This window comes from Pavona decussata, unplaced genomic scaffold (genome assembly GCF_977016875.1).
Source record: "Pavona decussata unplaced genomic scaffold, jaPavDecu1.1 SCAFFOLD_46, whole genome shotgun sequence".
NCBI lineage: Eukaryota > Metazoa > Cnidaria > Anthozoa > Scleractinia > Agariciidae > Pavona > Pavona decussata.
The window spans coordinates 713803-741789 of record NW_028145468.1 but is presented as its reverse complement, the minus strand read 5'-3'; the positions used below and the strand labels follow the sequence as shown (position 1 = coordinate 741789).

Genomic DNA, 27987 nt, shown 5'->3' with positions numbered 1-27987 from the left:
GATGTTCAGCGCTTTAATCATGTTGTTAAACAGTTTTTCAGTTTGCTTAGCACCAGATGTTTATATAAACGCCTGAGTGTAGACAGAAGTCTTCGAATTTCGGAGTAGACAACCGACCAGCATTCTGTGTTCTAAGCTAAGTTTAGGGTCTCGGCTGATAGATGAGATTGGCTCATAAGTGAAGAGGTAGCTAGGTTCCAGCCGTTCTGCATTGTACTATCGCTATATCGGCTGCTTGCACCCACCCCCCCCCCCCCCCTCAACCCCACCCCCAAGTGGCAGGCTCCTTCTACCCCATAGAATATGTGTGTTATTAAAATGCTCATTGATGCGATGGATCCATGAGATTATTTCTCATATCGGCAAATGGACAAAGCCCGGGGGAAGGCTCCCATATGAAAGTGACAGGGAAGATCATCGCAAATTTTCTAAAGAACCCCATAAAATTCTGTTTTGTGGGGCGTGTTCCAAACACTTTTTCCCCCTGAGAGGTACCAAATAAATTGACTCACATTTACTTCCTCTCATATTTTTGGGCTCACTACGCTAAAAGGTACCAAAAGATAGTAAAATGACGGAAGTCATTTTAGATTTTAGGACCCTAAGGGGTACCAAACCACGAATTTTCAACCCCTAAAAGAGTACGACGATAACCCCCGTCACTTTCATATAGGATCCCCCCCCCGGGGTACAAAGTACCTGGCATAGTCTGATTAGGAGAGGATCTGACCGTCTTGCAACTGATACTTTCAGGCCAAAAGTCGACGTCCGATCTAACTAAGATTATTGTTTGCGGTTTTTGCTGGCTTCAATGCAGGTTTTGATTTAAGAATGATCTCTTTCAGGCCCCTGTAACAATTTTTCCGTCCACCGCTTGATTTGAGTGGCAACAATTGTGGGAGGAGCTTCTTAAAATTTTGATCAGCTGATAACAGGTGATATGAATGTGGTCACTAATCCGGAGAGTACTAAGACAGTTCAGTCAACAGTTAAGGAAAACTAATGCTGTTAATCACTTCCCAGAGTAACAGCTCAAAACTTTCGAAACGAAAGAAATAATGCTAGTTCTGTCGAAAAATGGAAACAGCTGCAATATTCACCGAAACATTTCAACCGTTCAATATCTTATGTGTTCACAAAGAAACTCAGTGAATTTTTGAATTTAGGATTTCCTGTAACCTGCGGACAGACATAATTTCCTTTAAGAGGAAAGAAGAGACTCAGCTTCCTTCCGCTCAGAGGAAAAAGAAGACGCTAGATTTCCTGGTGTTTGCAAGATCAATTTTTTGATGATTAGTTTTCACTTTTCCTACCAGCAAAGCCTAGAATTGCTGCAATACTTATGGTTATTTGTGTACAGTTAAGTGAGTATGAATTCTGCTCCTTATAAAATGTTTTTGGATCCATGTTTTGTAAACAATAAGTAACAAGTAGCTTTATTTACATAATCGTAAAGTTGTTACAATATTGCAAAACTTTAACTTAATATAAACCTAAATTACATCATTACGAAAGAAACTAACCAAATGGCAAACATTAAAACCCGTTAAACTAAATGAGTCGTTCGTATCTTATACGACATTTGAAATGGTAGAGAGTCCGATCTAGTATCGATTCGGACCTGTTAAAGTCAATCAACAAGCACTGATCGATAAACCTCACCAAATTTTACTTCTTCCATAAAATATGTTTTGCCCCTGAAAAATCTACAGCTGAAATGAACTTGTTTGGTAGGCCTCATTAATGAGGAGTTACACAGAACATTTTGATAAATCTATTTCAGGTCCTTTACTTAAATCAATCGAATGTATAACTTGTGCATGCAAAGGTACTTCGGAAAAAAGTTGACATTTAAAACAGTCTGCTATAACTGTAAGGCCAATACAAAAGCATCCCAGCCCTATGTATTTTATAGGAGACACACTCAGCCTTGAGATTCAATCTATCCAGTCCGTGACTTGTGTGAAGCTCATACGCAAAACACTGACCTTGGTGTGGTGAAGTAACATTACGTGAAGTTTCTATTTTCTGATAGTGATAGAAGAAGCAGGCCGGAGAAGCAAAACGTGCAAAAGCGCGCTAAAGTCGCTTACCCGCGCGTTAACTCGACCCGCGTGATCGTGAGAGGACTTGGCCTTCAGTTTCCGCTCAGTTTGGCGTGTTCAAAGTTTTGCTGAGCTGTGCATACGAACCAAGGATGACTGATCTTCGTTTACTTTTCGTTAAACACACCTGATTCTGCTGATGAACTTAGAGCATGTCAAACATATTTTTGGCTTCTATTCAATCTTGCCCTGATGCCTGATAGAGCTGGCGAATGACTTCACCACTAAAAAGAATAATTTCTTCGGGTGTCCTGATTTGAATAACTGTTAAAATCTTTTCACATGTATACGGCGCATCTTGCGCAACTCCCACACGGGACGCCAGAAGCATTATCACAATGGGATGTCCATTTGATAACAACTACAGTTATCAAAAGCTCGAATTTAGTCAAACATGCAGTACTGATAAAGAAAGAAATCATAACAAGTTTGGCCTTCCTTTTACACATTTTTCATATATTACTAAAGTTGTATTCCATCCTGAAGCATTCGTTTTCCATCGCAATTAAATACTTCTGGTCCCAGTTTTACCGCACGATATCCAAAAATTCTCATAGAATCGTACAAACCAAGCTATGACTGCAGTCAAAGCAATTGGCAATCTGCAACTTTCTTACTTTCAGGTTTCTTACATAACCCATCCAAGTTGCGTTGAACAGTGGCTACAAAACGATGCCGAGTTCCATATTTATTCATTAAAATAGTCAGCGCACGCTCAAAATACTCCTTCGCCAACTCCAGGTGTCCGTCTTCGAATAAAATAGCCAAGTTGTTATAAGAAATGGCGGCATCGACATGTTCAGCTCCTAGCTTTTGTAGTTGAATAGCCAGGGCACGCTCATGATACTCCTTCGCCTTCTCCAGGTCTCCTTGGTCACTGAGTACATTAGCCAAGTTGTTATAAGAACTGGCGACATCGACATGTTGAGCTCCCAGCTTTTGTAGTAGAATAGCAAGGGCACGCTCATGATACTCCTTTGCCTGCTTCAGGTCACCTTGCTCCCTGAGTACAACGGCCAAGTTGTTGTAAGAAGTGGCGACATCGACATGTTGAGCTCCCAGCTTTTGTATTTGAATAGGCAGCGCACGCTCATGATACTCCTTCGCCTTCTCCAGGTCTCCTTGGTCACGGAGTACACTAGCCAAGTTATGATAAGAACTGGCGACAGCGACATGTTGAGCTCCCAGCTTTTGTATTCGAATAGCCAGGCCACACTCATAATACTCCTTCGCCTGCTTCAGGTCACCTTGCTCTATGAGAACAACGGCCAAGTTGTTATAAGAACTGGCGACATCGACATGTTGACCTCCCAGCTTTTGTATTCGAATAGCCAGGGCACGCTCATGGTACTCCTTAGCCTGCTCTAGGTCTCCTTGGGCACGGAGTACAGTAGCCAAGTTGTGATAAGAAGTGGCGACATCGACATGTTGAGCTCCCAGTTTTTGTCGTTGAATAGCCAGGGCAAGCTCGTGGTACTGTTGGGCGCGGTGAAACTCACCCAGTCCACGATGAACAATACCAAGTAGGGAATTGGCTCTTAAAGCATCTCCTTCTCTATCGATACCATCATGCCGAAGTAATTTTAAAGCTACATTCAGGAACCCTTTTGCTGTGTTAAACTCGCAATGGTCAATACATATCTTGCTAAACCTAATGAAATAATCTGGAAAGTGTCTAACATTAAAAGTCAAGTTTTCGACGACTTGGACTATATCGTCTCTGTTATAAGTAGTTTGAATTTCTGTGCATAAGGTTTTTAAATGAGGAACCACATGCCTGCTGTCAGCAACACAATCTAAGTCATCTAACGAGTGATCATCTATGAAGTGATAAAATGATGTAATCGCCCCGTAATAGATTTTGCGATTTTCACAATCCGAAGAGTTTTGAGTTTCAGATTTGATCACATTTCGCACAACTTGGTGAACGCGAATGTAGACATCACTATCGTCCTCTTCAATTAACAGCAGTTGGTTTCTCTGAATCCGCATTCGAATCATATCGTCATCCTTTAATTCCTCATCTGCATTCCGAACGTAGTTGACCACAATTTCAAGGTTTAATGGTTGTTGTGAACAGAGCGAAAGAAAACTGAATGTGTGATTTAAGACTTTGTCTGATGACATCACATTTTTCACGTCTAATGTAATCGCTGCAGTCATGGATTTTGGATAGCTTGCGTTTGTCTCAGAAAGAAGGCTCTCAGTGTCAGCACGCTGGCCTTTGTTTAGCTTTTCCAGGTAATCTTTCCAGCCATATTTTGAAGATGCTTTGCTTTCACGAACTTGTTTGACAAATGTGGCGGCACTTGCTAAAGCAAGAGGTTGATAGTCTAATGTTCGCGCGACTTCTTTTACCATCTCACTGTCACTGATACCAGAAAGCTTGCCTAATAAGGCCGTGGCATCAGCAAGCTCCATACCCTCGCTAACTGAGATGTGGCTGATGAAAGAGTTTGTTAAAGGGATGGAAGCAGTGTCCTGTGTTGTGACCAGCATTTGTCCTCCCAACCACTGCTCGTTGCCAAGCTCTGGCAAATGAACACTTACTTGAGGTATGCTGGTAACACTGTCGACTACCAGTAGCCACGACGTGTAGAGCTCAACTCTTGTGCTAACGAACGTCTTGAGATTGGCGATCTTCTCCTCTATCTCTGAATCCTTAGAACTGAGGGTGTTTGTAATTGCATATTCTGAACACTTCAACAGTCGAGCGAAAGAGACAAACGATTCTAGCAGTGACTCAAGACTTTCAGCATTAAGAGTCATTACAAATGTAGTGTTTGTGACTTCTTGAAAAAATCTCTTTGCGACGAGCCCGGCCAACTGAGATTTGCCACTTCCAGGATTCCCTGAGATGTACAGGTAACTTAAGCGGCTTTTGTTGCCTTCTTTGAGTTCTTTTAGCTGTTGGGTTATTTTAGTCACCTCATTATCTCGACCGGCAACGTCGTGTGAAGGCTTGGGAGGGAGAATGCAAAATGACGAAACTTCGTTCCGAAGCTGATCTTCAAGAACTTTTCTTTCGTCTTCTTTTTCTTGAAGTTCTGCTACTTTTTCTTGAATTTCTTCTTCTTTCTCTTGAAGTTCCTGATGGAGGTCGTCAACCTTTTTTAAGATCTTTGTCAACTCCTCCGTTGGAAAACTTACCTGGTTTCTGATGTCCTTAATTCCCAAGGTGGAGAGGCTGAGTGCTTGGAATGCAACATCAACTCTAGTTATAACATTATGAAACTTTGGGTCTGAAAGACCGCCTCGTGGAATGTGAGCGAATTCTTCATTACGAAATTTCCTGAGGTCATCTACATTTGACTTGACAACTGCGTTAACACTGTTGCCTATACAATCCGAGTACAAGATGGCGTAAAAGAGCATGGTGCAATCCCACTCAGCTCGATTTCCGTTTATCATGGTCGCTAAAAGTTTCGCATTTCTTCTTTGGTTTCGCGGAGATTCCCCATTATAGAAATCCAATCCATTCCTTGGCTCGTCCTTCCATTCACCCAATGTAGTCCTGCAGCGGTTGTCCCATTCCTGTTTGAAGATTGTGCGGAGACCCTCGGCTAGTACATCAGTGGTGATATAGCAAATCCTGAAGTAGTTGAGTTGTTCATCGCTGAATTCTGTTGCAGTGGCCATATTCAGCTTGAATTACTTATAGCTCTAGAAAAACAATACTTTGCTGTTAGGAAACGCGTGGTGGACTCTTGGTGGCGTTTTTAAAGGTCTGAAGCTCCGTTTGCAAGTGCTTGTGTTGACAGCGTAAACGTGAGTTATCTTTAAGTTTACCGTATACCTTCAGAGATGTCTCGCGTCCAAGCGATTTGGGGCTTCCAAACTGTAGATACCTAAACCCCTCTATCAAATTAAAGTTGAAAAAGCAGGCTATCAAAGTGTACCAAGAATTTTGAAATAAAATGAATTGTCGAATTTTTCACGACCTCTAAATGCGACCGTCCGAATCACCTCTAAAAATCTACAAGTCAAAGCGAATTTTGTTTTCGCTAATTTAATTTGCTCCTCAGTTTCCGGACCCAAAGCGCTAAAAAAACGTGTCTCCGTTTTGCGATATTCAATTGCAGTGAAACGTTACAGAACATTTTCGAAATATTTGAAGGCAAATGAACAAATTCCCTTTGAGTGTTAGCTCTTTAAAGTGTCCCCTCCAAGCGAAAATATTGATTTCAGAAAACAGTGCTAAAAATTCGGCAAAATTCTTGGTACAGTTTGATAGCCAGCTCTATAAGCTTTAATTTCATGTAGGAGTTTAGGTATCTATCGCTTAAACCGGACGGGCTACATCGCTTGGACGCGAGACACCTCTAAAGGTATACGGTAACCTTAAGAATGTAAGAGAGAGAAAGTATCGGAAATAGAACATGATCTACAGGGGCGTAGCTAGACCATTGCGCAGTGTACACACAGAGGGGTAAAAATTGAGCGCCAAAGGCGCGTGCGGCTGGTGGGGTCTAGGGGCATCCACCACCCCCGTCCAGAAAATTTTGAAAACAACAGGCACGGAAAAGCTTTTTCTGGCCTTGTCCGCGATAATCTTTTCAGGAATTTAACAATTGAATGACCTACATTTTAAGCGTATTTTAGTTAACAAGCATGGATTTCAAGTTAGCAAAAGGCACGACCGTCAGCTCCATGTGCAGCCATACATACAAGTTAATCAACGGACAGGGCTCAGCCGATCCGTATTGGGAAAAACTGTGCCAGCCAAGGGCCGTATTCAGGACAGAGGGCACAGTTTTTCGCAATATTCACTGACCTCGGCCAGTGAATAACATTTTTATTTTTTTCGCATGAAAATAACAAGTCCCGGGGTCGTGGACGAGATCGAAAAATTCCGCCCGCACTCGGAGCCAACCATATTGCATGATTTACTAGACTTCAAAAGAGTCGTTTTTTTGTGAAGGCGCGAATTCTCGCGCGCGAAGCGCGAGTCTACCACGCCCGCAGGGCCTGTGAGGCGAGAGAAAAACCACTGTCAGTTTTCCATGTAATGAATTCGTTCAGACCTGGGGGTTGATAAATAGGGATAGTTGATAAATAAGGCTTTTACCAAAGCCCGTTGGCAGCACACGAAATCAAGGAGCGAGTCAGCAGCTTCCTTCTGCTCGTGAGCAGATCCAAATCAACATCCTCCCTTGTCCGCGAAAAGCTTTTTTAATTTGACATGGCGTCAAATTTCTCTGATGATGTGTTATAAACATGATTTGACATCTCACGTCATAATTTAGCCAATGGGAATTTCCCGTTGCTAGAGGAACGGGAAATTCGAAACGAATTTAATATATGCAAAGCGGACAGTCAATTTTTAGCGTCTCTCCCCAGTCTCACTCTACGTTTTCACCCTCGCTCCAGAGCTTTCGCTCCAGTCCTTTCGCATGACGAGACCTCGCATTTCGACCAAACGCAGAAATACGGCTGTTTTGCAGTCCATTGTTTACAGAATTCCACCTGTTCGTGTTCTGAGGCCGGGAAAAGGCAAAGAGAGAAACGCCTGTCCTTAACATTTGCAAAATTAGTGAGGACCTTACCAAGGTTAGCCTTCCTCGAAGACTCTCTTGTGGCTCGTCACGCAATCTTTTCTCCCAACGAAGCAACGGTTGGAAGTAAAGATTGCGTGACGAGCCAAAAGACGGTCTGCGAGGGAGGCTATACCAATGATAACCCCCTTATGTTGACTTTTTAAGGAGCCAGTATAACCTGATTAAAACAGGATATCTCTTGCTTTGTCTCACTAAATTCATCGAGCTGCAATCAAGAAAAATCCTCTGAAGATCTTCTAAAGATTCTAAGATTATTTGGTTATTTTCATTCATTTATTTTTTGGAACCGTTTTCATTTTGTAGAAGGGAACACACGTGCATATGTGCCTATGTGGTTGCTGTCTCCCTGATCTACGCATGCTCAATTCAAGGTTTTAGCGTTTTCTGCATTGTTGACAACAGACAGCTCTTCCCTTTTGCATGGCAGGAATGTCGGATCTTGCGAAACGAAAGAGGAAGCAAAATTGCTGTTGTGGCTGTAAAATCAGTGTCTCTCGAAAATAAGAGGATTATATATGGCAACTGGGAAATTCCACTGAACGAGCTTTTAAAATTCACTTCACATCACGAGAGAGGGGACCCACTCATCCCTTTCTGTGTGACGTCAAATCATTATTTGATTTATTCATTAAACCTTGATTAAATTCTACCCTCTTCCAGAAGGGATTTATTGTTCTGATTGTCTTGAACAAAAACAGCCCAATCAAAATCTATTATCGGCGCGTATATCACGAGGGAGGGGACCTACCTGTGTGACGTCAAAGCAAGTCATCATTTCGAAAAGTTGTTTTTGTTCAATGGCAGCCACATGTATGAATTTAAGACTCTGATCTGCCATTTTCAGAGACAAAACAAACCTTTTTCAAGCGGTAAATCGAAATAATAACTTCTAGGTAGTACTCGACAGTTGAAACGGTGGAAATTGGGAGAGTTCACAGCGTAGAAACTCCGCTTTCAAAAACAGATCGAATAATCAAAGCGAAGGATTAGAGCTAGAGGGGGCCAGACCAGTTCAGCGGGGTCATGACGTTATTGCAGAATTATTTCTGGTATGATTTCTAGTAACACAACGATAAGTATCACGCAATACATCTGAATAAGACCATTCAGACAATTATTTCAATTGCCAAGAGAGGATAGTTTTTAAATATCTGCGAAACATACAATGGGGAATAATTGGGGCTACATGAAGCATTCCGAGTAATGCCATTAGCCGGGCATCTTGTTTACTTGGAATGTCAGCCATAAATGAGAATAAATGGGTCATAAATGCGAAACCAACGACAGTTATAAAGAATACTTACCGTTTGCTAAGTTTCCACTTAATATTTCGGAGTAAAGTAACCCAGCAAGCAGCAGTTATTAGTATTATAAGAAGAGAACTGTTGCACTGAAAATGAACAATGCGGACATTTGATAGACTTTCACTTTCGACTTCAATACAAGACTTATTTGTCTATTTTCAGCCATCACGTGTTCAGATCACGCGATTTTAATCATGACACATGTCAACGCTTCTTGGTGACATCTCTTTGCACCATTACATGTTTACTAAAATTCCGCGAGCTTGTTAGAAAGCCAGATCTCGTAAAGAGTTCCTTGAACAGTGAAAATCGCAAAATTTAGAAACTTTAATATTGCGGTAGAGTCTCGCGAGCGACTATGTTCACGTGACCGATAGCGTGACGTTCTTCTTACTCTGCGTGCAGCACGAAAGTGGCGATATTTCCTAGACATGACAAGGGCAAAGTTGTGTTGTTACAACCATGTCACGCTTCACATTTCTCTGTTGAATGCACGCAATCAACAACTTTATGCATCATAGTTACTGCGTTTGGCGTTTAGAGAAGACACAGAAGTTAAGTGCCAGGCAAAATCTTTATCCAATTCCTGATTACCGCATTTGGGAAAAATAATGGAACTGAAACGTTAACAAGATCGGTGTTACATTGATCACCGGTAAAACGATAAAATTACATTTAATGAATGAAGGAAGGACGAACGAGCGAATGAACGAACGAATGACTTACTGACTGAAGGAACGAACGAATGAAGGAAGGAAGGAAGGAAGGAAGGAAGGAAGGAAGGAAGGAAGGAAGGAAGGAAGGAAGGAAGGAAGGAAGGAAGGAAGGAAGGAAGGAAGGAAGGTTGTGGCTCATTGAAGAAACAATGAAATGAAAAGCTGTCCTGGAGACAAAGGTTTTCTTTATTACACTTTCCTAAAACCCAGACATTTCAGTATTCCTGGTAACAGAAAAGAAAAAAAATTACACTGAGATTGAAAATGGCAAATAAAGGTTAATGCTATGTCGAAATTCTTTGCGCACATAATTTTAGACAACGCTTTAAAAAAACAATTCATGTAAATTCTTAGACCGCGTTCCATTGACTGTATTCCGGAATAAGAATAAGCGAAACAATACTTAGATTTCTCTCTTTAAGTTCTTTAAGTAAATTTGCAAAAACGTTTCTGCAAACATTCGCCGACACATGATCATTTTTGAAGAGCGACTTTATACTCTCGGTACAGTTGAACCTCCACTAACGGACACCTTCCGTAGGCGGACACCTCTCGTAAGCGGACACTTGGTCGTCTTCTCAGCTACATACAAACACTAAATTTTTGATACAAAAACCAGAGACCGATACAACGTAGAAATACGGTTTACAGGTTACTATATTTCGGCTGGCCAAACCAGCCTTCTTCAGGTATAATGGAAATTTACATTGGGACATACGCTTATATAGCTGACAAATATTTGCGCAATAGCGGAACTACGTTAAACTAAATTGATTGACAGTATAAAATATGAAGTAAATGAAATAATAATAATAATAATAATAACAAAAAATAAAAAATAATAAAAGGAAAAAACGCTAGTACGTTTCTTCGCAAATATTGAGGCCATGTGGAAAAAGTGTTCTGCCTTTTGAGATTAAAAAGGCTTCCCTGGCCTTCCGGAGTGAGTCTCGGTAAGAGTAGACTTTTTCTATGGGGATTAATTGCATGTCGTTAGCGGTGTGGTTAGGAGCGGTGAGGAAGTGTTCTGCGGCTGTGGTGGGTTTAGATTTAGTATTAGCGTTATCTATGGTGCGGCGGTGTTCATTAAAGCGGTCTTTTAAGCGTCGTTTAGTCTCTCCTATGTATTGTAAATTACAGCGGTTACATTGGATCATGTAGATTAGATTTTTAGTTTCACAGGTCAGGTTAGATTTGATAGGACGTGTTTCACCAGTGGAAAAGAAGGTGCAGTTAGTGAGACCATCGGAAATGTATGGGCAAGTGGCGCAATTTTTACCGCAACGATAGGAGCCGGAAGGGAGTTGTGGGTGAGGATTAGTCGAGTTAGAAGAAAGTTTTTAGCCGAAACCAGTAATTTTTAGCCTTTTTAACTTCCTATAAGCGGACACCTCTCGTAAGCGGACACTTTTTCTGGGTTTACGGGAGGCTCGACTGTAACTCCAAAAACCTCTCATGAGGGATTTCCTGTCATCATTGTATGTATTCCTATTCCGTAATAGGGTCAATCGAACGTACCCTTGATAACAACAACAATAGTCTAGTAGTAACACACCAGTGTTAACCTTTAACTTGTGCAATTTGAATTATATTGAATGAGTCACATTAAGAAGCATACTTCGGTTACGGTTACACTGGAAAGAACTCAGTAGGGTCATTATGTGGAGCCACTCCTCATTTTTAGTCAATTTTCTTTTTACCGGCATTTCCAGTTAAGTTTATATAACAGTGAAAAGCAGAACCTGAGAAGAGAAATAACCTGAAAATGTTGGGAAATAGTTTCAGATTTGTTAAATTTCTTAGGAAGAAAACGAAAAAATAAAAAAAGCCCAAAGTTCTAGGCAAATTATAAAGACACAACATTACAAATAACCTCAATACAAACGTCTCCTTTTCTGACGAGGGAAAAGACACTATTTTATATAGTAGGGAGATTTAGAGTGCCGCGTTTACGGCAAACGGCAAACGTGCGATTCACGTTTATCTTTTCTTGAAAAAGTGAATACGTAGATGAGAAAAGTACAAAATAATTCCGGCCTTTGATAGTAACGTAAAACTACTCAATTTTACTGAGAAACTGAAAACAGCGAGCGGCAAATATAGGGTAAACAGAATCACGAGGTCCTCGGTCAATTCTGCCGTTTGCCGCGAACTCACGACCTCACGGGACAAGATCAGACCTGCGTGGATATGAATAAAGGGCTCTGAAAAACACAGCTTGTACTGTGAATGGCCCGAGACATGTTCGATCCATCACCGTTTAGTCAAAACACTAAAATGTTTTAGCGAAGAGACAGTCATGTGACCGCAACTTCAGCATTTGTTTGTTTCAATTAATAATTATTATTAAAAAAAAAAACCTATAGCTAAACCAGCCACAATTGGAATCAATTCATATTCGCTTGGGATTTAATCCTTATGAAAACTAAAAGTTTAAAGTAGTGGAACGAGCCACCCCCCTCTCCACCTTAGATCCGCCACCAAAATGACCCTACAAAATAAGTCATGTTACGATAACTCTATAGAGGACGACTTCCCGGGAAACTGCCATTGATTTGAATTTGCGCATAAAATCCCTGGCGCCTGTCACCTACTTTTTTGGAGTTTACTAACTTTAGCAAAAGAAAGAGGATCTCAAGCATTGAAAATGTTTCTGTTTCTAAGTAAACCTGTTTTTACCCATGACGTTTATTTTTTTGCATTGAGTGGCCTTCGGAGGCAGGGAACCTCACGACGCAAAGAAACAAACCGTAGCACTTGTTCTTTCCGGATCATCTTGTTAACGAAAAGGGATGCTTTTACAAGAAGTCACTCAGAAGGAGAGTTAAGACTTAACTGCAATGCTAGTACAATTGACAGATGGCAGAGAAGAGGCAGAGAAGATTTAATCTTGGCCGATATTTTGCCAAGAGGATCGAAATCTACATGCCTTGAGTAGGAATGACAAAAATATAAGGAATAAGCTAAACATTTAAGTGGTTAATAAATGAATGGCGTAAGCCCAGTGGCTTTGACAATGCTTTATATGACAATTTTTTTTTCGCGTCTTTTTTTTTTTTTTTTTGCCAACTTGTTCAAACGCACTCACAAAACGGAATTTACTAAAGCGGCAAAACTTGCCTCTAGAATGAACTGTAAGTTTTACTTGTCAAGTTTTTTATGTGGTAAGAGAGTTAGTTTCTAAAGAAACTGCGTTGCTGCTTCGGTGGGGAGTAGAAACAAATGCTTGGTTGTATCAACAGAGTTGAGAATTAAAGGTAAATTGGTCACCGTAAAGAGATGTGAGTGCTGACGTTTCGAGCGTTAGCCCTTTGTCGAAAGAAGGGCTATCGCTTGAAAGTGGCCAATTTACCTTAAGTTTTCAACTCTGTTGATAAATCTGAAAATTTGTTTTATGCAATAAGTTTTGTTTTTACGTACGTGCATACGACAAAATTTAACAAATGTTTTTTCTTTTATTGACAAGTATCTTTGTTGAAAAACTGGCATGCCAATTCTTGAACAATAAGATTCGTCAAGAATCGTCAAGGTATGGAGCTAGGGAGATGCTGACTTGCTTGAAGCAGTCAACAAAAGAAACTTGTCAAGGAGCCTCTTCAGTCGATTACACTGAGAAATATAACTTGTTATAAACACGTTCACTCCTGACATGAGATCAAGAAAAAATGGTCAGAAAACGTTTTAAGTAACACTTGCTCGTGTGTATCAAACTGTGTTGCGGCCACCACCCAAAAATTTTCAAGTTAGTTTGTCAGTTTTTTAGACAGGTAAATACAACTCAGTTATCAAGGAAAATCTTTAGGGAAAAATTTTCACCTCTCACGCACGAACAAGTAAAAACTGTAAAAAAACAGTTGTAATGGAGAACTTAGTCGTATTGAACCAGCGTAACTTATAAACGCAACTATTTTAATAGTAGAGAGATTTAACATCGCGTTTACGTCGAAATTAAACGGCAAACGCCATCTTGCTGTTTTACATTTCACGTAAAGTGGCGTGAACATTTTGACTTGAGCTGGAATTTTGTGAGTTTCGATGTTTAGCGACTTACCGTGGTGAGTTCATGAAGAAAAGTGCGGTAAGGAGTGAGTTATAAAGGATTTTTAAACGTGAAACTTAATTTGCCCTAGTTATTATTGGGGTACTTTTTTTTTCAACAATCAACTACTTATAATATGTTTAAGAAAAAAAGGAAGAAATGCTTACGTAGTTCTCACGTTGACGGTAAACGGGAAATATCCTGTTTACACGTCAGTAAAAGAGTAAAAGGCAACCGGCAAACGCGAAAAATGGCGGGTAAATCGTGGTCACGTGGTCATTTTTGCCGTTCGCGTCTCACGTATACGCGATGCTAAATCTCTCTATTGGAACTGAATTCAATAAAATAACATGCCCCTGTCCGACAGTGTACGTGTGGATACAGCTGACGACGACGAGCCTATTTCTGTAAATGAATACATGGTCGCCAAGGCACTCCGCGCCATTAAAAACTCTCGCGCTGGCGGTCCTGACGATTTACCAAACTGGGTCCTATAAACATACACCGATATCCTTGCTGGTCCGATCACTGACATCTTAAACTGCTCTTTTCTCGAATGCAAAGTCCCTATTGCTTGGAAACTTGCTGACGTCCCACCTCTGCCCAAGGCCTCCTCAATCTCAGACTTCAATAAGCACCCAACTTGTTTATCAAATGGATGTTCTTATGCACGTGACAATTGTTACGTCACCAAGGTACATAACGACAGGCGTATGGCCTGATTCGCCTCCGATCCGAGCGCTTCTGAGAATGTTTATTTGTGATAAGATATTCAACATGATTTCAATGATCAAAATATATTGGAAACCAATTTCCACCTTAACTTCTTTACACTGTAAACCGCTCAAGGTGCTGTTGATTTAGTTCTTGATATATCATCAGATAAGAATTTCGCTGAATGAATGACCTGTTTCCCACTTGGTTTACATATTCATTTCCCGGCCTTAAGCCAACCATGGTCATTTGACTCACTCACTAATTTCGAACTATGACATGTAGAACTATTCTCCAAGGTTTATGCTTCTTCGATTATTATTTTTAACTAAGGTTTTAGGCTTGAAGAGGTCAAACGACTGACATACTGATGCTTTCGGATTTGCTTATAAAGACCTATAAATGAATAAATGGTTGACCACCAACTTGAGTAGAAGAACGATTGTTTGAATGCGATTAAATGCAGTGTAATTTGCGAACTAAGAGATGGTCGATTCCACCCCCTATAAATGAGTCCTCGATATTCTGTGCTTTACTCATGTTGTTTAACAGCTTTGAACTTGCTTAGCACAGGATTTATTAATCCAGACTTCAATATAAACGCCCGAGCATAGGCAACTCAGGCCGTGATCTGAGTGGCAAGAATGGTGGGAGGAGCTTCACGAAATTTTGACCAGCTGATAACAGGTGATATAAATGTGGTCACTAAACTTCTGAGTGCAGAGTACAGATTTAAAAAACTAACAGTTTAGGAAAACTATCGCCTCCATGAGTAACTGCTCAAAATTTTCTAAACGAAACAAATAATGCTAATTCTGTCATAAAACGGAAGCAGTAATATTCATCCAAGCATTTCAATTGATACCTTACGGGTTCAGAACTTTACGGAAGCAGTTGGATATTTGAATTTAGGATTTTCTGTATCCTGCGCACAGACGTATCTATAATTTCCTTTGAGAGGAAAGAAGAGACTCGGCTTCTTTCCACTCAAAGGAAATAGGAGACGTTAGTTTTCCTGGTGTTTATAACTTCAAGTTTTTGATGATTAGCTTTTACCCAGCCTGTTCCAGGCTCCTAGAGAGACGCGCGAAGGAGAGAGCGAGGGGACGAAAACGCCCCTCGTTTTCGTCCCCTCGCCCTCTCCTTCGCGCTTCTCTCTAGGAGCCTGGAACAGGCTAGCTTTTACCTTGTCTACCGCCAAATCCTGGAATTGGTGTCATACTTATGGAAATTCGTGTAGAGGAGAGAGTATATTCTGCGCGTTATAAAATGTTTTTGTATCCATGTTTTGTAAAACAACTAGCTTTATTTACAGGATCGTAAAACTTAGTTACAATATTGCAAAACTTTCATCATTACGAAAGAAAGTAACCGAATGGAAAACATTAAAACCCATTAAACTAAAGTTGTTTGTATAACTTATACGGCATTAGAAACAAGGATCATTCAGTATTGACTTGGACCTGTTAAAAGTCAGTCAACAAGCACTGACCGATTTTTACCAATTTTTACTTCTTTCATAAATATTTTCTTTGAAGAAACTACAGATGACAACAATTTGTTTGGTAGGCTTCATTATATGTGCTCCACTGAGACCACCGTGATAAATCTATTCCAGGTCTTCAACAAGTGTTACCTAACTTAAACCAAAACATTGTATACCCTGTGCATGCAAGGGTACTTCAAAACAAAAGTTGACGTTTAAAAAACTGTATGCTATAACTGTAAGGCTATAAAACCGTGAGCATCCAACCCTATGTATTTTATACGACACACCTCCAGCCTCAAGGCCATTCTGTCCAGACACGTGACTTCTGTGAAGCTGATACGCAAACTACTGTGGTAAAGTACCATTACTAGTACTCCCTTAAGTTTCTTCTGATTGTGAATGTCGGCGGGAATTGAAACATGCAAAAGTGCGAGAAAGTAGATTTTCCGCGCGATAACTCGACCCGCGTCACCGTAGAGGACAAGGCCTTGAGTTTCCGCAAGGTTTGGCATATTCAAAGTTTTGCTCAGCTATGCATACGAAACACGGATGACTGCTCTTTGTTTACTTTTCGTTGAACACAATTGATTCTGCTGATGAACTTAGAGCATGTCAAAAATAATTTGGGCTCCTTTCCAATCTTGCCCTGATGATATGAGCCGGCGGATGACTTTACCACTAAAAAGAATAATTTCTCGGGTGTACTGATTTAAATAACTGTTAAAATATTTTAATATGTATAAGGCGAATCTAGCGCATATCCCATACGGGACGCCAGAAGCATTATCAGAATGGGATGTGCACTGGATTACAACTACAGTTATCAAAAGCTCGACTTTAGCCAAACATGCAGTACTGCTAATGAAAGAAATCATAACAAGCTTGGCCTTCCTATTACGAATTTTTATATATTGCTTAAATTGTACTCTATCCCGAAGCATTCGTTTTCCATCGTAATTAAATACCTCTGGTCCCAATTTTACCGCATGAAATCCAAGTATTCTCATTTATGAAATTCTCAGCCTCTATGATATTGCATTTCTAGCGTTCTGATTGGTTCACTAAATCTCGGTTATCAGCTCATATGCCGTAGTTTGACCTTATATGAAAAACGAAAGCCCCAGGTGTCGCTAAGCTAAATTTCTTTTTCGGCGGGAAGCAAAAGTTTCTTCGGAAAAATGTAGAATAAAAAAAGGAAAATAAAGAAATACCAAACAATGCCATCTCAATATAACAACAATAAAAGACACAAAGTTCGGTATGACACTATTTAATGGTACGTATCTCTGAAGTTTCCTTTAAAATCTTCAAAATTGCAAGATTTTACGATTTTTAGATCACATAACAATTACAATAACAACCGGTTACCTTCAAAAATTTCAGGATGGCTTGCAAATCCTGACGGTAAGAGGTTAAAGCCAATTGAAGAAATTTCTCAGGAAGAGCTTCATGCCTGCCTTTATGTTTTTACGAATTTACGAGGATTTCAGATGGTTGATCTATGAAATCCGTACGAGTGGCGGTCATAATGTTTGTTTCCGTCACTGGGCACCACTCAGCAAAACATTTGCACTAATGTGCACAGCTATTACGCTTCTCAATAAGCTTGAAGTTTAAAAACTTGCACTGAATGCTTGTCTCAGTGAGGTTGTACCTCGTACACTTGGACTTGCCTGAAGTGTTTTAAATCGTCCGCGAGGAATTCAGTTCAGCATGAAAAAAGCCGTCCTTGTCCTGATCTCTTCCTTCGCTCGGCACCACACAACAGAACATTTGCTCAAATGTGCACAACTATTACGCTTCTCGATGAGCTGGAACTTCAAAAGCACTTGAATGCTAGTCTCAGAAAGGTTATAATTCGTACAGTTTTCTTGAATTTTAGATGTCCGGCTGTGTCCGATTTTCTTCGCTTTCGATTTTTCATTCAACTCCGTTTGCAAAGCGCTGAGCGTGTCATGTGTTCATTAGGTTTCGCGCGCTTTGGTCGGAGGTTGCCTCAACATCCTGTCGTTTAAATTTGAAAGAAATTTTTTCTTAAAATATAAAAATTCAGTAAACTTCAACAGCAATGTCCAAACGCGGAGAATTTAATAAAACAATTATTCCATTCGCGCTTGTTAGATATGAGATTGGTTATAGCCAACTCGGCGCTTCGCGCCTCGTTGGCTATTTACCATCTCATATCCAACGCGCGCTCACGCAATAATTGTTAAATATTCGTACAAACCAAGCTATGAGCGATGTCACAGCAATTGGCAATCTGAAACTTTCTTACTTTCAAGTTTCTTACATAACAGATCTAAGTTCCGTTGAACAGTGGCTACATCACGATGCTCAGGCTCATGTTTATTCATCAAAATAGTCAGCGAACGCTCATAATACTCCTTCGCCAGCTCAAGGTCTCCTTGCTTAACGAGTACAATAGCCAAGTTGTTATAAGAAGTGGCGACGTCGACATGTTGAGCTCCCAGCTTTTGTAGTCGAATAGCTATGGCGCGCTCATAATACACCTTCGCCTGCTCCAGGTCTCCTTGGTCATGGAAAACTGTAGCCAAGTTGTTATACGACATGGCGACATCCACATGTTGAGCTCCCAGCTTTTGAAGTCGAATAGCCAGGCAACGCTCGAGATACTCCTTCGCCTTTTCAACGTCTCCTTGGGCACGGAGTACAATAGCCAAGTTGTTATAAGAACTGGCGACAGCGACATGTTGAGCTCCCAGCTTTTGTATTCGAATAGCCAGGGCACGCTCATTATACTCCTTCGCCTTCTCCAGGTATCCTTTGTCACGGAGTAAAATAGCCAAGTTGTTATAAGACTTGACGATATCGAAATGGTGAGCTCCCAGCTTTTGCAGTTGAATAGCCAGGGCACGCTCATGATATTCCTTGGCCTTCTCCAGGTCTCCTTGGTCACTAAGTACAATAGCAAAGTTGTTATAAGACCTGGCGACATCGACATGTTGAGCTCCCAGCTTTTTTATTCGAATAGCCAGGGCACGCTCATAATAGTCCTTCGCCTCCTCCAGGTCTCCTTGGTCATGGATTACATTAGCCAAGCAGTTATAAGAGCTGGCGACATCGATGTGTTGGGCTCCCAGCATTTGTATTCGAATAGCGAGGGCACGCTCATGATATTTCTTTGCCTGCTCCAGGTCTCCTTGGTGACGGAGTACAGTAGCAAGGATGTGATAAGAACTGGCGACATCGACATGTTGAGCTCCCAGCTCTTGTAGTCGAATAGCCAGGGCGCGCTCATGATAGTCCTTCGCCTGCTCTAGGTCACCTTGGTCCCTGAGTACAATAGCCAAGTTGTTGTAAGAATTGGCGACATCCACGTGTTGAGCTCCCAGCTTTTGTACTTGAATAGCCAGGGCACGCTCATAATACTCCTTTGTCTGCTCCAGGTCTCCTTGATCACTGAGTACAGTAGCCAAATTGTTATAAGAAGTGACAACATCGACATGTTGAGCTCCCAGCTTTTGTAGTCGAATAGCCAAAGCACGCTCATGATACTCCTTCGCCTGATCCAGGTCACCTTGGTCATGGAGTACAGTAGCCAGGTTGTTGTAAGAATTGGCGACATCGACATGTTGAGCTCCCAGCTTTTGTACTCCAATAGCCAGGGCACGCTCATGATACTTTTGGGCCGTGTGAAACTCACCCAGTGCACGATGAGCAATGCCAAGTAGGGAATTGGCTCTTAAAGCATCTCCATCTCTATTAACGCCATCATGCCGAAGTAATTTTAAAGCTACATTGAGGAACCCTTTTGCTGTGTGAAACTCCCAATTATTAATACATATCTTGCTAAACCTAATGAAATAATCTGGATAGTGTCTAACAATGAAAGTCAAGTTTTCGACGATTTGGACTATGTCGTCTCTGTTATAAGTAGTTTGAATTTCTGTGCGTAAGGACTTTAAATGAGGAACCACATGCCTGCTGTTACCAACACAATGTAAGTCATCTAGGAAGTGATCATCTATGAACTGATAAAATGATGTAATGACCCCGTGACAGATTTTGCGATTTTCACTATCCGAAAAGTTTTGAGTTTTAGATTTGATCACATTGCGCACAACTTGATTTATGTGAATGTAGACATCACCATCGTCCTCTTCAATTAACAGCAGTTGGCTTCTTTGAATCCGCATTCGAATCATATCTTCATCTTTCATTTTCTCATCTGCATTTCGAATGTAGTTGACCACAATTTCAAGGTTTAATGGTTGTTGTGAACAGAGCGAAAGAAAATTGAATGTGTGATTTAAAACTTTGTCTGATGACATCTCATTTTTCACGGCTAATGTAATCGCCACAACCATGGATTTTGGATAGCTTGCGTTTGTCTCAGGAAGAAGGCTGTCAGTGTCAGCACGTTGGCTTTGGTTTAGTTCTTCCATGTAATCTTTCCAGCCATAGTTTGAAGATACTTTGTTCTCACGAACGTGTTTGACAAATGAGGCGGCACTTGCTAAGGAAAGAGGTTGATAGTCTAATGTCCGCGTGACTTCTTTTTCCATCTCACTGTCAGTGATACCAGAAAGCATGGTTAATAAGGAAGTGGCGTCAACAAGCTCCATACCCTTACTCACTGGGATGTGATTAATGAAAGAATTTGTTAAAGGGATGGAAGCAGTGTCCTGTGTTGTGATAAGCATTTGTCCACCTAACCACTGCTCGTTGCCAGGCTCTGGCAAATGAACACTTACTTGAGGTATGCTGGTAACATTGTCGACTACCAGTAGCCAGGACGTGTAGTGCTCAACTTTTGTGCTAACTAACGTCTTGAGATTGGTGATCTTCTCCTCTATCTCTGAATCCTTAGAACTGAGGGTGTTTGTAACTGCATATTCCGAACACTTCAACAGCCGAGCGAAAGAGGCAAATGATTCTAGGAGTGAGTCAAGACTTTCAGCATTAAGAGTCATTACAAATGCAGTGTTTGTGACTTCTCGAAAAAATCTCCTTGCAACGAGGCCGGCCAACTGAGATTTGCCAGTTCCAGGATTCCCTGAGATGTAAAGGTAACTTAAGCGGCTTTTGTTGCCTTTTTTGAGTTCTTTTAGCTGTTGGGTTATTTTAGTCACCTCATAATCTCGAACAGCAACGTCGTGTGAAGGCTTGGGAGGGAGAATGCAAAATGACGAAACTTCATTCCGAAGCTGATCTTCAAGGATTTTTGTTTCGTCTTCTTTTTCTTGAATTTCCTCTTCTTTTTCTTGAAGTTCCTGATTGAGGTCGTCAACTTTTTTCAAGATCTTAGCCAACTCTTCCTTTGGAAAACTTCCCTGCTTTCTGATTTCCTGAATTCCCAAGGTGGAGAGGCCGAGTGCTTTGAATGCAACATCAACTGTACTCATGGCATTATGGAACTCTTGGTCAGAGAGATGGCCTCTTGGAATGTGAGCAAATTCTTCATTACGAAATTTCCTGAGGTCATCTACATTTGACTTCACGACTGCGTTAATACTGTTACCGATACAATCCGAGCACAAGATGGCGTAAAAGAGCATGGTGCAATTCCACTCAGCTCGATTTCCGTTTATCATGGTTTTTAAAAGTTTCGAATTTCTTTTTTGGTTGCGCGGAGACTCCCCGTTATAGAAATCCAATCCATTCCTTAGGTCGTCCTTCCATTCACCCAATGTACACTTGTAGCGGCTGTCCCATTCCTGTTTGAAGATTGTTCGTAGACCCTCAGCTAGTACATCAGTGGTGATAGAGCAAATCCTGAAGTAGTTGAGTTGTTCATCGCTGAATTCTGTGGCAGTGGCCATAATCAGCTTGAATGACTTATAGCTCTATAAAAATAATACTTTGCTGTTAGCAAACGCGTGGTGAACTCATGGTGGCTTGTTTCAAGTTCTAACGCTCCGTTCGCAAGTGTAAGTTTACGCTTTCACAGGCGTTTTGTCTGTGTGTCTTGGGAGCGTAAACGTACGTTATCTTTAAGAATGTAAAATATAGAAAATAATGTACAGGGGCGTAGCTAGAGTGTTGCACAGTGTTCACACAGAGGGGTAAAAATTGAGCGCCAAAGGCGCGCACGGCCTGTGGGGTCTGGTGGCATCCTCCACCTTCGTACAGAAAAATTTGAAAACAACTGGCCCGGGAATTGTTTCTTGCCTTGTCCGCGATAATCTTTTCAAGAGTTTAACAATTGAATGACCTACAAGTTAAGCGATTTTTAGTCAATGAGCATGGATTTCAAGTTAGCAAATGGCAGGACCGTCAGCTCCATGTGCAGCCATACATACATGTTAATCAACGGACAGCGCTCAGGTCCATATTGGGAAAAACAGTGGTCAAGGACCATACTCAAGACAGAGGGTACAGTTTTTCGCAATACCCACCGACCTTGGTCGGTGAATGAAATTTTTATTTTTTCAGCAAGAAAATAAAAGTCCTAAGTCTTGTAATAAATCACGCAACAAATCTGCCCGGGTTCGTGGACAAGATAGAAAAATTCCGCCCGCACCCGGAGCCAACCAGGTGCATAATTTACAGAATTCCACCCGTTCGTGTTTTGAGGAAAGGGCAAAGAGACAAACGCCTGTCCTTAACATTTTCAAAATCACTGAGGACCTTACCAATGTTAGTCTCCCTCGAATACTCTCTTGTGGCTCGTCACGCAATCTTTCCTCCCCAACGAACGAACGGTTGGGATTAAAGATTGCGTAACGAGCCGGCAAAAGACGGTCTGGGAGGGAGGCTATACCAATGTTAACCTCCTTATGTTGACTTTTTAAGTACCCAGTATAACCTGATAAAAACAGGATCTCTCTTGCTTTGTCTCGCTAAATTCATCGAGCTGCGGTCAAGAAAATTCTTCTAAAAACCTAGGATTATTTGGTTATTTTAAATCATTTATTTTTTGGAACCATTTTCAGTTTGTAGAAGGGAACACACGTGCGTATGTGCCTATGTGGCATTCTCGTCCCCAGAGCCCCAACGTTTTTTTTTTTAAATTGTTGAACGAGTGGCTCTGGGTCCATCCAAAAATATCTTTTTTTCATTGGCTGTCGAAAACCTGATGCGCTATAAGGTGAAAAATGCTACGCTTCTGCGCATTGTCTTTAATTCCGGTGGGACCCTTCAAATCGTGCTATATAAAGTAACAAATAATTTAAACATTTTGTCGATGGACGAAAAGTACTTTCTGGTTAGCGCAAAGAATTAGCGATTTGGATAAACGTTCATCAAAGGAGACGCCTGAAATATTTTCGGAAACTGGATGTTGAAATATTTCGCTAAGTGTTTCAATTCTTCCAACTGAATAAGCTAGCTTGCTTTCCATAAAAGTCAAGGTGATCATTGGGATCTCAGAGGATCGGAAGAACTGAACGAAGAGCAAACCATACTTTTTGTACTAGCACAAGTCAGGAGTGATGTACCTCTCAATTTCGAAGGTAAGTGCTTGCCTCTGACTCGGCTTTATTCTGTTGCCCAGAAACACGCTTACGGCCAAACAGATACAACATTTCGATTTATAATATTCGGAAGTCGAAGTACTGTACACAGTCGCACACAAGTAATAAAATGCTGAGAAAAATTGAAGTTTCCCTTGTTGGAGGCGGTTTATTCCAAGGAATCTCATTTTCTGTTTTAAGCTGACCACAGATTCATTGGATTGTCCTGTGCAAAGTAATGTAATTTGGAATTGATTTAATAAATAAAAATAAAATAAATAAGTGTAAACCTTACAGAAGCTTTACCAACTCACCGATCAGAGGCTAAACAAACAGAAGCTAAAAGGCAAATTAAAGATTTGTTCTTGGATTTTTCTTGAACTGATTAGACGTTCTTCTTGTTTCCACCGGTTCACCCAATTAGAGCATTGTTTGCTTTTAAGAATGAAAATGGCTTCTAATTAATGAGTTTTGTTGAAGGGAATAAGAATTAGGACTAAGTGACTTATGTAAGTCTTATTTAATACTGAATTTGTCTGGACAATCCATTAACTTCCAATTAAATAATTACTTTCAATCAACAGCTCACATGAGAACTGCACCTTTTCTGAGTCACATGGAAATGACAGCATCCCATTTTTCTGTTGAGAATTAAAAGCAACGTAACTGAACTGATAACCTCCTCAAATCACAACCTCTGATGGCCTGTTCACATGGAGGAAGGGTACATTTGTGGCTTTTCCGGATTCACCACAGAGGAAGGATAGAGAGAGGATACATCCGTGACTAATTGCCACTGCAAGGGTCACCTGACTTTAGTTTGTTTCTTTTTATTGTGGTTGTTATCGTTTGACAGGTGCTTTACATGCATGACACCTACCCACTTATTAGAGTACATCCCATCTGTTTGCCTCTTTCTCTGTGAGTTATCCTTCTTACTAGTTTTAAATTTTGTTTCTAGATGAAGAATTTTCTCCCTGTGTTTAAAAGTTACTACACTCAAGTGACACCCATCTCAGAAAGAAAGCTGTCCTAGAATTGAAAGGTTCTAGTTCTTTTGTATTTGGTTTTGCCCCTAAATATTCTAATCGATGCTTCTTAGACACTTTTTAAGACATCTGAATTCGTTTTTTAATATTATAACCCATTCTATCTTATAACAATTTTTAAATTTTGCAATTATAAATAAATTTGTTTTGAGCTCTTTATCTAAGTACATAACATTTTTTCACATTTTAGAGTTTCAAATGGACTAGCAAAGCCCTAATGGCAGGTCTCATATTTTTTCTAGTAGTGTGGGGAACTTCTCTGACCCTATGAAAGACTCAGAGCAAGTTTTTGGCCACTGTAAAGGATACTACCAAAATGCCTCTGTGGCAAATAGACCTGTTTGATTTAGTTTAACCTACCTGTAGCTGCTTATGTCACATAAGCAGGTTTTATTTTATTCTTTATGAGATTAAAACAAAGGAAATTAATGGTGTTATTCAGTGGTAATCATTTCAGTTTTACACATCTTAAGGAATCAAATGCTAAAAAGTATTAGAATCACCCTCATCACTGTGAGTAGGAGTCTCTCCCCATCCACCTTTACTCTGTGGTTTCTGAGAGAGAGTAAAAATGACTGGGGTCCTTAAATTGGGTAACAAGAAACAAAACTATACTGCAGTTTGTTTGACCACTGAAACAAAGTAATCATTTGCATCTGATATTTAGGGATTTTAAAATAATAACAGTGTGCCACTGTTGATCTTTACTCACATTTTACAGATGTTACAAAGCTGGTAAGCTTTTTATCTGAGATAATAGGTCTCAGAACACGGATATGTAAGACAAATTAAGATACCCGAGTCATTCACTGAATGGCAATGGTTGGTCTTTGAACTAATATAGCAGCATTGTGGGTTCCATCATCATCATCATCATCATCATCATATCTTTATTCCATTTTCCCCCTTTCATATAAACAACACACAGATTTTTCGACATCAGCAATCTGCCTCAGTTATGGAACGTATTTTAAACATTACATTAATGACACAAGGTGCAAGTCGGATAACAATATTCTACAACAACTTAAGATAACAGCGGTGCAGAATGTATAAAATTTATACAACAGTGAAACATGTACAAAGAACCACTAAAAGGGTGATTTCTTGCCTCATTTCGTTTCCAATAATTTAACCGATAGACGAGACAAACTAATTCGGCTTTTGAGTTCCACTTCTGAGTAATTTTTCCTTAATTCTTCGGAAATCTGGTTGACTTTTTTCCGAAGTCATTCGCATTACAAGGCGTAACAGAACAAGACCGTAGTAAAAAGCGACTAACCGGACGGGTGTAAACATACAACCATGACTGTATCCACAACGAAAAAGTTGTTGAATTATTTAAAACAAAATAACGCCTGAAAGCCGTTAATCGAAGACGTAGGCTGTGGTTTTTCAGAGTAGCGGCCAGTAGGGTAGTTAAAATCTCTTTTAAATTGGCCATTGAAACACTCTCACGACGTTCTTTCGTTGTGTTGACAATCCTTCGACAAAATGTTTCCGGTGTCCTAATACTGAGCAAGCGTAATAGTAATTTATCACACTGAGCGTGCGCTACCGAATGTCGTGAAATTCACGACATCCGGAAACGGCTGTTACCAGGGACTACGATCCAACCGCTGACCAAAAGATCGTAGGCTCTGGGAACGAGGTTGCTGTCTCTCTGATCTACGCATGCTCAATTCAAGGTTTTAGCGTTTCCTCCAGTGTTGACAACGGACAGCTCTTCCCTTTTGCATGGCAGGAATGTCGGATCTTGCGAAACGAAAGAGGAAGCAAAATTACCGTTGTGGCTGTAAAATCAATGTTTCTCGGAGTAAGAGGATTATATATGGCAACTGGGAAATTTCACTGGATGAGCTTTTAAAATTCACTTCAAAATCAGTTGCCTGCAGAAGCTCCAAATGTCTGGCTTTGTCTGTAGTCACATAACACTCTAGTCTCCTTCACGGCCTTCGTCTGGGCTCGTCACGCAACGCGCTCCCTCCACCACGAGCGCGTTGCGTGACGAGCCCAAACCGACGGCTGCGACAATTTAATAAAAAATTTTACTCTGCGATGGAGTTGTATAATTCCTACGCCTTTCTTGTGATTAACGCACACTTCGCCAGGGAATTTAATAAAATTCAATAAAAACGTAACTAGTAAGCAGCACTGTGCGAACTGTAGTTGTATAACTCTTTATTTCTCCTATGCGTTTCGTGTGACTAACGCACACCTCGCTAGAGAGTTTAAAAATACATCACAAAGCGCCTGTATCTGATACCTAACTCTGACAGAAAGAAATGGCTTTACAAGAAACCAAAGAATAAGTCTAGTTTGGGTAGGACTATTGTCTTCAAGACTACCTTCAACTGTAGTCACGCACGTATTAAGAGTGTTATTAGCACTATCTTACCAGAATAGGCTTTATCACAGTTTTCGACGCCATTTTGACGAGTAGGCAAACAGGCTTGAAATAACAGTGTTTGTATGGAAATCCGATGTCAAATAATTTTCGTAAAACATCGCTTCTGAAAAATTCGTCAATTGGAAACTTTTGGCACTAGGAAAACGATTTTAAGAAAAAAAAATTGGAGGGATGTAGTTGTGCCAGAAAGCGTCCAGTCGTGTTTTGAACTTTCCATAGATTTGTCTGTATAGCGAACCAGCCATGAACGACATGAACTGCTTCTAAAAACAGTTCACGGAAAAAAAAAACACAGGGAAATGTATTACCGCCGAATTTGTCATTCCCATATGTATATGTGTAGGATATCATAGTGCTCTTACGAAATGTAAACTCTAGTGTGAGTCAGGTATATATGCAGGAGCTTCATGTTGTATTGTTAAACTCCCTGTCGAAGTGTGCGTTAGTCACACGAAACGCGTAGGAGAAATTAAGAGTTATACAACTACAGTTCGCAGAGTGCTGCATACCAGTTAAGTTTTTGTTAAAACGTCTCCTGTTGCACTTTTCAGAGCGCAACAAAGGTTGAAATAGGAGACGTCTGCACGAAGGCGACGCGTCCTCCTGACGCTATTCAATTTCCGCACCATTGCTTTCGTTTTCTAGACACCCAACATTTAATGCATCGAGACATTCTTAGTAGAACAGTACATATTAATTTAACGGGATGTTTCCCTTCCAGACCAAACGTAAAATAGCAGCACCAGACAGCACCAGATGATGTACTACACTTTTTAAATAGTTTTCAGTTGAAGCCCCGTTGAATGGTAATGATCAACTGACATTTACATACTTCGAAGTTTAATTTAACCAAATTTCATGACTCGTTCTTGTTTGGACTCTAAAGTGTACCGTCGCCAAGTGCTATACCGAACAGGTCAAATAAATCAAAGGAAACGATTTGTTTTCGGTCCCATCTTAAGCAGCACGATTCATATAATAAACCTTGAATAAACAGATGCAAATTTCCAACTTAGGTTGGAATTTTAGTAGATTACATGGAACGACAGCCATCCATACTGAAGCGAAACCAAAGCCAGTAATAAAGAATACTTACCCTTTGCTAAGTTTCCACTCAGATTCAGAGTAAGCTAAATCAACAATCACCAGTTATCAGAATTGTACAGAAGAGAACTCTTCGATTGAAAA

The 27987-nt window shown here is 40.5% G+C and overlaps 4 protein-coding genes across 4 annotated transcripts in view; all 4 read right to left on the bottom strand.

Annotated features, from left to right (window-relative positions):
* LOC146482342 (uncharacterized) overlaps positions 1-27973 on the bottom strand; it is a 48231-nt gene extending 20258 nt beyond the window's left edge. Inside the window, exon 1 of the mRNA XM_085107097.1 lies at positions 27896-27973. The gene's annotated coding sequence lies outside the window, so the exon portion shown is untranslated. The remainder of the gene's footprint in view (positions 1-27895) is intronic.
* Positions 1385-27987, bottom strand: LOC146482341 (uncharacterized). Its single transcript, XM_085107179.1, has 2 exons — positions 27896-27987; positions 1385-5768 (listed from the first exon to the last, which is right to left on the bottom strand). The coding sequence occupies exon 2, from the start codon at positions 5742-5744 to the stop codon at positions 2691-2693; it is 3054 nt and encodes a 1017-aa protein (XP_084963305.1). The 5' UTR covers positions 5745-5768; positions 27896-27987; the 3' UTR covers positions 1385-2690.
* LOC146482340 (uncharacterized) overlaps positions 15849-27987 on the bottom strand; it is a 47677-nt gene continuing 35538 nt past the window's right edge. The window contains exon 3 of the transcript XR_014864122.1: positions 15849-15899. The gene's annotated coding sequence lies outside the window, so the exon portion shown is untranslated. The remainder of the gene's footprint in view (positions 15900-27987) is intronic.
* On the bottom strand, positions 18137-21572 carry LOC146482343 (uncharacterized). Its single transcript, XM_085107177.1, has one exon. The coding sequence runs from the start codon at positions 21478-21480 to the stop codon at positions 18169-18171; it is 3312 nt and encodes a 1103-aa protein (XP_084963303.1). The 5' UTR covers positions 21481-21572; the 3' UTR covers positions 18137-18168.